The 11182-nt window shown below is 30.8% G+C and overlaps 3 protein-coding genes across 3 annotated transcripts; 2 read left to right on the top strand and 1 right to left on the bottom strand.

The window, feature by feature from the left end:
- Positions 1-1756: 1756 nt before the first annotated feature.
- On the bottom strand, positions 1757-3817 carry LOC113367145 (tigger transposable element-derived protein 1-like). Its single transcript, XM_026608774.1, has one exon. The coding sequence runs from the start codon at positions 3815-3817 to the stop codon at positions 1757-1759; it is 2061 nt and encodes a 686-aa protein (XP_026464559.1).
- Positions 3818-8014: 4197 nt separating this feature from the next.
- On the top strand, positions 8015-9376 carry LOC113365858. Its single transcript, XM_026607401.1, has 5 exons — positions 8015-8308; positions 8372-8512; positions 8582-8743; positions 8971-9112; positions 9235-9376. Exons 1-5 carry the CDS (start codon positions 8168-8170, stop codon positions 9303-9305), a joined length of 657 nt encoding a protein of 218 aa, XP_026463186.1. The 5' UTR covers positions 8015-8167; the 3' UTR covers positions 9306-9376.
- LOC113367144 lies at positions 9357-10454 on the top strand. The gene is made up of 4 exons (XM_026608773.1): positions 9357-9492; positions 9570-9993; positions 10220-10257; positions 10320-10454. Exons 1-4 carry the CDS (start codon positions 9394-9396, stop codon positions 10452-10454), a joined length of 696 nt encoding a protein of 231 aa, XP_026464558.1. The 5' UTR covers positions 9357-9393.
- Positions 10455-11182: the final 728 nt, after the last annotated feature.

The following is an 11182-nucleotide window of genomic DNA, read 5'->3' as shown; positions in this document are numbered from 1 at the left end:
ATAAATAAAAAAAATAAAAAAAAATAAGTCTATACAGTGGTACCTCGTAACCACGCTCTAATGCCGAATTGATTGCATCTCAAAGTAACTTTCTCAAATACATTGAAATGCCATTTATTCAACCAGCACTCAGCAGAGTGGATTTTTGAATTAGTTTGAAGTTTTTTGAATAATAAAAATAAATTTGCAAAATAAAACATTTATTGATAAGACTAAATACATGTTATGCATAGCAAATATTTAAACTAGTTGGTTTGGTATTTAGCCTTGAGGCAAATTACATGAACTTCCCGATATGTGTAAATAATCGACTTGATCAAAAAAATGTGTAAATAATATACTTCATCAATCCTACTTTAAAAAAAAACGATAATAATTCTAGCAAAGTTTGACGAATTTTTAAAATTAAACTACTTGTTGTAAGGCCGTAGCATTACAGTAAGTTCTATAAGACCATGATGTATATTGCCAAAAAAAGTTCCATGAAAATCGGCTTCAATTTTTTTTTCAACAGTTCATTACAAGAAAACGGCTTGGTAGATTTTCACCTAAAATTAATCAGCATCATTCCCAACTAATATCTTTCGAACAGTTTTTGATTTTTTAAAATCGGTTCGGTAGGATGAGCTGAAATGTGGACGAAAATTTAACACTTTTTTTCAACATTTAATTACAAGAAAACGGCTCGGTAGATTTTCACCTAAAATTAATCAGCATCATTCCCAACTAATATCTTTCGAACAGTTTTTGATTTTTTAAAATCGGTTCGGTAGGATGAGCTTAAATGTGGACGAAAATTTAACACTTTTTTTCAACATTTAATTACAAGAAAACGGCTCGGTAGATTTTCACCTAAAATTAATCAGCATCATTCCCAACTAATATCTTTCGAACAGTTTTTGATTTTTTAAAATCGGTTCGGTAGGATGAGCTTAAATGTGGACGAAAAGTTCAACACTTTTTTTCAAATTACGAAGAAACGGCTTGGCAGATCGTTGCACAAAACTGACAAACGATAGTCCTCACCGAAATACATCAAATGGCTTTTAAATTTCTAAAATCGGTTCAGGCGTTTTTGAGAAAACGTCGATCAAAAGTCTAATTTTGACAAATGCCAAAAAGACCATACTGATTTTTGCAAACTTTGACGAATTTTTAAAGCTGAACCAGTTGTCGTAGGGCCGTAATATTTTAGTATGACCTAGAAGACTGTGGTATCTATCGTCAAAAAAATAATCATAAAAATTGTCAAAATTTTTTTTTTTTAAACTTTATTACAAGAAAACGGCCCGGCCGATCTTTACCAAAAACTAATCAGCACGATTCCCAACCAATATCTATCGAACGGTTTTTGAATTTTCAGAATCGATTTAGAATTGCGGGCTAAAACGTGGACGAAAAATTTTTCACTTTTCTGCAATTTACAAAGAAACGGCCCGGCCGATCGCCGCACAAAACTCAGAGACGATAGTCCTCATCGAGATACATCAAATGGCTTTTAAATTTTTGAAATCGGTCCAACCGTTTTGGAGAAAACGTCGATTTACGGCAAAAAATCTGTTCACACACACACACACACACACATACACACACACACACACACACACACACACACACACATACTTTTTCCAAATTTGGTCTCATTCGATTCAGAATGGCTCGAAACGTCGAGAAAACATAAAATTAGCGATTCGGATTTTTTGATGAAAACATAAACTTCTCCTTCGGGAAGTTAATAAAGATTAATAAATTATCATTATTGATCTTCGCATTTAATGAAACTATCCAATGGACATTGTGTGTTTCTCTCCGACATGATGTTGCGGAAATGAGTTAGACATGTTTCGTTAAACAACTCTGATGCTCGAGCAGTTGCAACTTTTTCGGGGTGATTTTTATCCACAAACTTTTCAATTTTGTTCCACATTTCCAATATTTCCTTGATGTCTTCTGTAGACATAACATTCTCCATCTCTTGTTCGTCCTCGGAAATATTTTCTTGTTTAACTTGCTGCTGTAAATGTAGCTCATCTAGCTCCTGAACTGTTGACTCCTGAGACTGCTCCTCGACCAGGTCGTTTAAATCTTTCTCATCGACCTCCAATCCCATGGATTTACCCAGAGATACAATTTCTTCTACCACCGCAGCTTCTGGTTTGAATTCTTCGAAAGCCATTTCACCTACAATCTCCGGCCATAGCTTCTTCCATGCAGAGGTTAAGGTCCTCGTTGTAACATCCTGCCAGGCCTGGTTTATAATTTTTAGGCAGATCACTATATTGAAATGGTTTTTCCAGAATTCTCTAAGTGTCAAGTTTGTGTTGTCTGTCACATCAAAGCAACGCCGTAAAATGTGCTTAATGTATAGCATTTTAAAATTGAAAATCACCTGTTTATTGAATGGCTGGAGGATAGGAGAAGTATTCGGTGGCAGGTAGAAAAATTCTATAAATTTGTAATCTATTTGTAAATCATCTTCAAGATTTGACAGGTGAGCACGGCCATTATCTAGGACAAGAAGTGCTTGCACCGGTAGATTGTTTTCAAGCAGATATTTTTTAACAGAAGGTCCAAATACCAAGTTTATCCATTCAACAAAGATTTTTCTGGTAACCCACGCCTTCGGATGTGCTTTCCACATAACGTTAAGTTTTTCTTTCAAAATTCTATGCGTCTTAAACGCTGTGGGATCCTCTGAGTGATAAACTAATAGTGGCTTAATTTTATAGTCGCCACTCGCATTTGCGCATAGGGCTAGAGTTAACCGATCATTCATGGGGTGATAACCTGGCATCGACTTCTCTTCTATCGTTATGTAAGTCCTATTCGGCAGTCTTTTCCAGAAAAGTTCCGTTTCGTCACATTTAAAAACTTGTTGTGGTATGTATCCTTTGGTGTGTGTCACATCTGAAAATTTGTTGATACAATCCTCAGCTGTCTTCATGTTCGAATTTGCCCCTTCACCATGTCCGGTTCTGTTTTCAAATTTGTCAAACCAGCCACGTATATCTCTAAATGAGTCTTCCGATTCTACGGTTGTGGAAGTGTGTGGAATCTGGTTAAGCAGCTCGTCATAAATTGTTCGCGCCTTTTCACATATGGCACTCTGTGTTAAAGTAGTTCCTTCAGTCTGCTTCTGTATCATCCATACCATCAGTAGTTTCTCCAACTCTTCGTGTATAGAACTCTGAAGATTAGGAATGATTGTAACTCTCTTAGCTGGTGTTATGTCCTTTATCAGCTCCTGTTCTTCTGTATTTACATAACTATTTTCGTCACATTTAAAGACTTGTTGAGGTATGTATCCTTTGGTGTGTATCAAATCTGAAAACTTGAAATAATCCTCAGCTGCTTTCATGTTCGAACTCGCAGCTTCACCATGTTTGGCTACTGATTGAATTCCGGTTCTTCTTTTGAAATTGTCGAACCAGCCGCGACTAGCTTTAAATGAGTCTTCCGGTTCTCCGCTTGTGGAATTGTTTGGCATCTGGTTAAGCAACTCGTCGTAAATCGCTCGCGCTTTTTCACATATGATGCTTTGTGTTAGAGTAGTTCCTTCAAACTGCTCCTGGGCCATCCATTCCAACAATATTTTCTCCATCTCATCATGAACAGAACTCCGAAGCTTAGAAATTATTGCAACGCCCTTAGCTGGAGTTATACTCTTTAGCAACTCCTTTTGCTTCAAAACAGTACATATCATTGAGGTGCTACGCTCGTACATCCTCGCCAAGTCCACTACTCGCACACCTTGTTCATGTTTTTCAATAATTTCCCGCTTTAATTCAATAGACATGGCCCTTTTTTTTGGACCCATGGTAAAAGTAAATAAATTGTTACAAGAAGCATGAAGTACTCACATTATATAACAGCACAATTTAACATATAGTTAAAATTTCAATTTTTACAATTATTCTTAATATACTCACATTTATATATATAGTTATTTCTGACACAATGCACAAGAATAAAGGCACAATTAATATTACGCAAGAGAAATAGCGATACGTCCACCGATTACACCGCTGCCAGATAAATCTGTCTCATTCGCACCCCTATAAGCTCACGTTGTGCTTCTTACTCACGCATAGCTCGTATGTCGAATTTTGCTCGTACATCGAAGCAACGAATCGCTCCTCGAGCGGCTTGTCTCTCGGAACACTCGTATGTTGGGTCATTGCACTCGTAAGTAGAAATACCACCTTGAATACATTATGTTATTGTCTGGGGATGGAAAACCACTGTATTTAATAATTATTTTTCAAATTCGGTAGCCGATTTAACGAAATTTTATTGGATTTTATTGGAGAGAAATTCCAGCTCCTTCACAGATGGTATCACTGGTAACTTGTGAAAAGAAAAGCATGACATGTAAGTTAGGTTAGGTTACATTAGTTTATATACCTAGACATTATAATAATATGTTTGTAACCTTCGGTATTTCCTAGTGAGTAGTAAAGGGATAAAATGAGGGTATGTAAAATGTATCATTTGAGTATATAATCGCTTATACCACACGATTCGAAAAAAACTTTTCTCTCAGTTATTATTGTAAATTTAACAAAAGCAATTACTTATATTATTAATTTAATGACAAAAAATATTGAAATATATAACATGTATATACTTATATTGTAAGTCATAAAAAGATAACTTTCCATTTTTCATTTTCAACTTTTTTCTCAACTATCATGTGAATAGTTTACTATGGTGAGTCAATATGATAGCAGGGATTAAAAGGTCTAGTGATTTTACTAGTTCTCGACACTACAATAATGTGTGCTCTATAGGTGTGCTCCTAATAGTAAGAGCACTATTTCAATTTTCAGTAGGTTAAAAATGCAAAAGCGAAGTGAAGAGGAAGAAAAGAAGCTTTATCAACTTTTAGAGACGCTAAGGAAAAAATTGCATACGGGCTTTAAGATAGGATCTGATATAGGGGAAGAGAATTGTTTCTTTGATTCCATACCTTAAGTATTGAACGAATTAAAACATAAAAGGTATGATTGAAGGTAATACAAGATTTAATTTAAAATCCTTACGAGTAAATTGTAAGCAATATGCAAAACAAATTATTCAATCACTGGTTAATGATAACATAGTGCTTTAAAGGGAGAAGGTAAAAAACTTTGTAAATATATTCTGCGTATTGAATTTTGTAGAAGGCATTGAAAATACAAGCTGTAGTTCAGAAATAAAAATTCTAAAGTTAGAAAATGTAATACGGAGAAGACCATAAATTGAAGGATAAAAATGATCTGTAAATAGTATGGCATAAAAGTAAGATTTATTTAATTGCTAGATGAAGAGATAGATGGTTAACATATGTTGTTAACAGTAAGGTAGGTACAGAAAATATTATTTACATAGTGAATTATAGGAACCACTATGTACCACTTCTCAGTAATATGGAAAAAGATATAAAGAGAAGCATAAAAGTTTCTAGAGAAGAAGTTTATGGTAATATAGTAGGTCTAATTCAAATATTTCTCAATTTTATATTTCTATACTATTGCCAGATATTGAAAATTCTTCACATAACAAAATGATTCTTCAAGGAGTACTGATAAGGAAAATCATAAAACAAGAAGAATGTAATGAATAAAGATAATAAAGCACCAAATAGGGCGCACAAGGATATAAATGTTATTAGTAATGAAGATTCGGTATTTCCTAGTAATTTACAAGGTGAACCTAAACAGGATTTGTCTAATGGAGAAAAAAATTTGCTAGAAGGGTGGTTGGTAGAAAAGAAACACTTTGCTTGCATTTAATCAGTTTGTAGATTTTTTAATTACAGGAGAAGGGACAAAATATCTAGAAGTTCTAAAAGGAGAAGAAATAAATCTGACTAATGTTTCCACATTTTTAGGTTCATCTGGATCTGAGCCTCCTAAAACTTTTAAAGAGTTATATTATCTTAGGCTTGATGAGCAAGAAAACTCAACACAATATTTAAAAACTCTAAAAAAGGAGTCAATAAAACTTTCTAATAGGTTCAGTATTTTAGGTAGAGCGGGTAGAGCAGTATCTAATGCTCCTTTTAAAGAATTGTTTGATCTTTTGTTTAATGCAGAAGGAAATAAAACACAATATTTAAATACTCTAAAAGACAATGGAGTAGGTCTAGCTCCTAACACTTTTAAAGAGTTGTATGATCTTTGGTTTGATAAGCAAGCAATTGAAAGAACAGTGGAGGTTTCGTTTGAATATCAGTATCTAATGCTCTTTTTAAAGAATTTTTTGATCTTTTGTTTAATGCGGAAGAAAATAAAACACAATATTTAAATACTCTAAAAGGCAATGGAGTAGGTCTAGCTCCAAACACTTTTAAAGAGTTGTATGATCTTTTGTTTGATAAGCAAGTAATTGTAAGAACAGTGATGGAGGTTTAGTTTGAATATCCACTATTTGAATGGGGCAGAGGGGTCAACTTCTGAAACGTTTAAAGAGTTATATGATCTTTGATTTGATAACCAAGGAAGTACAACACTATATTTAAAAACTCTAAATTAAAATGGAGTAGATCTAGCTTTGGTGTCCAATATCTTGAAGAAACCTAAAACTTTTGAAGAGTTATATGATCTTTGGCTTGATAAGCAAGGAAACAAAACACAACTTTTAAAAATTCTAGAAGAAAAAAAAAACCTAACTAATATGTCTGGTATTTTAGGTGGAGCAGGATCCTAAAGTTTTTAAAAAGTTATGTGATCTTTGATTTAAGCAAGAAAATAAATCACAATATTTGGAAACTTTAGAAAAACATGTAATGAAAGGAATAAGGAGAAAACTCTTGGTAAAACCAATGTTGAGGGACAGTCATGATCGCTTTTAGTTAGATTATGAAGTTAGGATGCTTGTAATGAATATAATAAACTGTTTGAGATCATAATTGTTTTCATTCTTAATAATTTCTTTTGAAAAATGCTATCATAGTTATATTTTTTTAGTTTTTATAAATGAAAAAAATATTAAACTGTTCTATGAATGAACTTCTCCAAAAATTGCTGGTCACATTTTCTGAAGAATTGCAATATTAGCTTTTAAACGAAACTAATATTATTTGGTAATATTTAGTTTACTTAATTTATCTTTATAATTATTGATTAATTAAAACTTTGACTGATTACATGAATTTCCAACCTTTTCATGATTTATTACCATCATCAACTTCCCGAAGGAGAAGTTTTTTTTTCGACGTTTCAAGCCATTCTGAATCGAATGAGACCGAATTTGGAAAAAGTATGCGTGCGTGTCTGTGTGTGTGAACAGATTTTTTTGCCGCATATCGACGTTTTCTCAAAAACGGTTGGATCGATTTCAAAAAATTAATACCATTTAATTTAATTTTTTTTATGTATCCCGATGAGGGCTAGCGTTTATCAATTTTGCACGATGATCAGCCTAACCGTTTCTTTGTTAATAGTAGAAAAGTGAGTAACTTTTCGTCTACGCATTTTAGCCCGCAATTTTGAATCGATTTTAAAAATTCAAAAACCTTTCGAAAGATATTAGTTGGGAATCGTGCTGATTAGTTTTTGGTGAAAATCTACCGGGCTATTTTCTTGAAATTAACTGTTGAAAAAAAAAATGCCGATTTTTAGAAACCTTTTTTTGAATATTCTATTCGAAATCGCAATGTTCAGATTTAATTGAAAGCGATAATTTTATTTTTGAAAATTTTATCTAAATTTTAATTTAGATTGATTAAGTCAATTCTTACTCATTTCGGGAAGTTAATGTAACTCGCCTTAAGGCTAAATGCCACTTTCAACCTAGTTATATGCTATAAATAAATGATAGCAAGATGAAACTAGATTTAATTTTTTTAATTTGATATTTACACACTTATACTCTTCTTTTATCTATGTTTACACATACTCTTCTTTAATCTATGTATTTACCATGTATTTACAGTTTTCTATGTTTCCTCCATCTATTCCGTCTAGTATTTTTTAAAGTTTTTTCCGGCGTTGCTGTTCTGCTTTATGATCCAGTTGGTAACACTGAAGGTTTTCATTTGTTATCTGTTATTTTACATCTGTCATTTACAATTCGTTTTTAATGGTTATGAAAATTTAAGGCATATATATATATGTAAATATATGAATATATCTTCAAAGAAAAACTTCATAGTTGCAGCATTAAAATTATCTTTAGTTTCAACATGATACACGTAAATAAAACATCTCCATCAACAAGCAAAACTAACCATAAAAAGTCAGGAACTACAAAAAGCCGAAAGCATACAAAATCAACATCTTCGGATAATCAAGATGATGTGAAACGAGACAACGATTCAACAGAAGTATATGCTAATATTAATTTTTTCTAACAAATTGTAGCAATTAAAATACTTCATTTATTTTAGGGACAATTCGCGGTTTTTAAAAGTGATACAATTGAATGCTTTGCTGAACAATTTTTATATTCGGATGATCTGAAACTTTCTTCAGAATTTTGTGCTAGACTTGCTGATGATGCCACTTATAAATTATATGAATTAGTTCATGTAAAGTAAACTCATATTTGCTCTTTAATTTATTTACAAATTCTTTAATTGCATTAATTTCACTTTCAGAATATAAAAACATATGCACACCCCACAGGTGGGGTTGTGACAACTGATATAGTTAATGATGCTATAAGATCTTCTGATGTTCCAGCTGTGTTGGGATCGTCCAAACCATTTTATGAAAATATAGGTTTTGAAAAGGATACAGAACCCCATTATTTTGTGAAAGTATGATAGTATGAAATCAAATCAAATTAATAATATGTAATAACATATTTTGGTTTACTTTTTTACTCTTCATAGATCAGATGATTTTAATGTTTTAATTGCTGGGGCTTCAGATTATAATTTTTTTTTTGCAAAGTTGCACAATGTGATATTTATGTAAACAGAAATCATAAGATACTATTTTGATATATTTGATTTTTATTACTAATAGTTAATAATATTTTTAGGATCATATAATCGATATTTTGAATGAGATACAAAAGGAAATCATCTTTGAACAAACTAGTCAATTGGGATTGAAAGTAAATTATTTTCAAATGCAACAGGATACTGCTTTAATACAAACATTTTACACAAAAATTAGCAGAGGTATTGTTGTTCTGTATATATACAATATTAAGTATATATATATATATATATATATATATGTGTGTGTGTGTATAAATTTGTAAACATAATTTACTTGTTAAATAAAATGTTTATACTTTTAGGCCTATTATCTGGTTCTACTAAAACACTGAAAAGAATGCTTACATACATTAAGAACAGTAGAACAGTTTGAACCTATTCTTCCAAATTTATTAATTTTATGTGCTTTAGTGCTGAAAAACTATTTACAAATATTGACAAACGATAGAAACAATAGTCAAATGTTGAATGTAACTGAAATTATGTATCACAGAGTACTTTTAATACTTCAAGCATTGTCTAATAATCGATTAATAAGGACAGCCTCTGTCTATAATGAAGTATGTAAAATCTTTCGATTCATATTTTTATAATTTCTTTTACTTATACATTTTTAAATTTTGATATTTGATTTTAGCTTTATCATGTAGTACAGCAATTAAGCCAAATACTATTTTTACATACAGATAAAAATTCATCAAATAAATCAACAGTATATGATTATGCAAATTGCAGCATTGATATAAAAAGAGAACCAGAAATTATCAATGATGAAATTAAAATTGAATGCATGGAAAGTGATTTTCAAACTGATATCAATATAATTGATGAAAATAATTCGAGTATGATAATGAATGTTGACGATATCATTGAGTGCAAAAATGTTTTCAATAAAGACAATGAAGAGAAACCAATAATAGTTAATTCCAATGTAGCATTATATGATATTGCAATAATAGAACAGTTATGCAACTTGCTAACAGCAATTGGTGAAAACTGGTTATGTATACGTGGAAAAATTATTGAAATATTGTTATCGAATTTATTCTGTGATATAGAAGGTAAAGCACATATTTAGCAATATACATACAAAATTTTACAAAAAGCGTGATAAAATTGATACATATATAATATTATACATTTGTTCAATTCTTAAATGATTTATTTGAATGATTTTTTGTTCTGTTCTTTTATTTATTACTCAATCATTTTTTTCAATATTCTTTACATGCAAAATTAAAATAGATAAATCAATATCTATCTATAAACACATAATTTGTTTTTCAGATACAAAACATTTGCAGTGTACTGAGTTAATAGCAAGGGTAAGCAATTTGAATAAAATCTTGTAATAATTGCTACATAAAATATTGTCATAATATTCCAGGCCATTTCCAAACTACTTTATCGATTTGACACTCAGGCTTACATCGAACTCGACAAGTGGATGTTTGATGTATATGGTGAAAGTTCATTATTTAAAAAACCTATTCAAGGGACATACCTAGATATGCAAATTTAATAATTTTTAAAATTAAATCTATTTATTAAATGAAGTAAACATATTTATTATGAAAAATAACATTTTTATTTCATAAAAACAAAATTTTTGTATTCGCTTCGTGTAGACTCCACACTGTAGAGAATATTAAAAAGAGTTATAAATTCATGAATACTCTGTGCAGATGATTAAAAATAAAATATGTGTAACCACATAAAAAATGAGTAGTTAACTACTATAAATAAATACGCATAAAATTAGCAGTGAATCATGAAATTAATTAATAATTGTACAATAGTAATATAATATATATATATATATATATATATATAATATATATATATATATTACTATTGTACAATTATTAATTAATTTCATGATTCACTGCTAATTTTATGCGTATTTATTTATAGTAGTTAACTACTCATTTTTTATGTGGTTACACATATTTTATTTTTGATCATATATATATAATACTTCTGGAAGACGTATGTTTTGTCTGAAAGCTGATTACTAATTTTGTTTTCTCGACATTTCAAAGTAATTTGATGTAACTCTATAAGAAGCGCGATTTGTGCAAGGATCGGAGGAAGTTCATAATAATGGATGGATTGCACTATTATTATCTACTTACCGTAGGGTAAGTTATAGTAATTGCTAGAAATTTGAAAATAAATTCTTTTATTTATCTTTACGTTTCAAAGGTTTCTGATTATTTTGGCATACCTTAAAAAAATGAAAGTATGTGT

Source organism: Ctenocephalides felis, unplaced genomic scaffold (genome assembly GCF_003426905.1).
Source record: "Ctenocephalides felis isolate EL2017-DRISC unplaced genomic scaffold, ASM342690v1 CF-g0.4_SCAFFOLD_01170, whole genome shotgun sequence".
NCBI classification, from domain to species: Eukaryota; Metazoa; Arthropoda; class Insecta; order Siphonaptera; family Pulicidae; genus Ctenocephalides; species Ctenocephalides felis.
Note: the sequence above shows the minus strand (reverse complement) of the source record. Positions and strands in the feature narration are given on the sequence as shown.

What these genes read in the sequence shown, in the direction of transcription:
- LOC113367145 (XM_026608774.1), bottom strand. Translation starts at nt 3,817, where the DNA reads ATGGGTCCAAAAAAAAGGGCCATGTCTATTGAATTAAAGCGGGAAATT.
- LOC113365858 (XM_026607401.1), top strand. Translation starts at nt 8,168, where the DNA reads ATGATACACGTAAATAAAACATCTCCATCAACAAGCAAAACTAACCAT. An exon ending in AATTATATGAATTAGTTCAT is followed by an intron (nt 8,513 to 8,581) that starts GTAAAGTAAACT and finishes TTTCACTTTCAG; the next exon opens with AATATAAAAACATATGCACA. An exon ending in TTACACAAAAATTAGCAGAG is followed by an intron (nt 9,113 to 9,234) that starts GTATTGTTGTTC and finishes TTATACTTTTAG; the next exon opens with GCCTATTATCTGGTTCTACT.
- LOC113367144 (XM_026608773.1), top strand. Translation starts at nt 9,394, where the DNA reads ATGTTGAATGTAACTGAAATTATGTATCACAGAGTACTTTTAATACTT. An exon ending in CAGCCTCTGTCTATAATGAA is followed by an intron (nt 9,493 to 9,569) that starts GTATGTAAAATC and finishes ATTTGATTTTAG; the next exon opens with CTTTATCATGTAGTACAGCA. An exon ending in GTACTGAGTTAATAGCAAGG is followed by an intron (nt 10,258 to 10,319) that starts GTAAGCAATTTG and finishes ATAATATTCCAG; the next exon opens with GCCATTTCCAAACTACTTTA.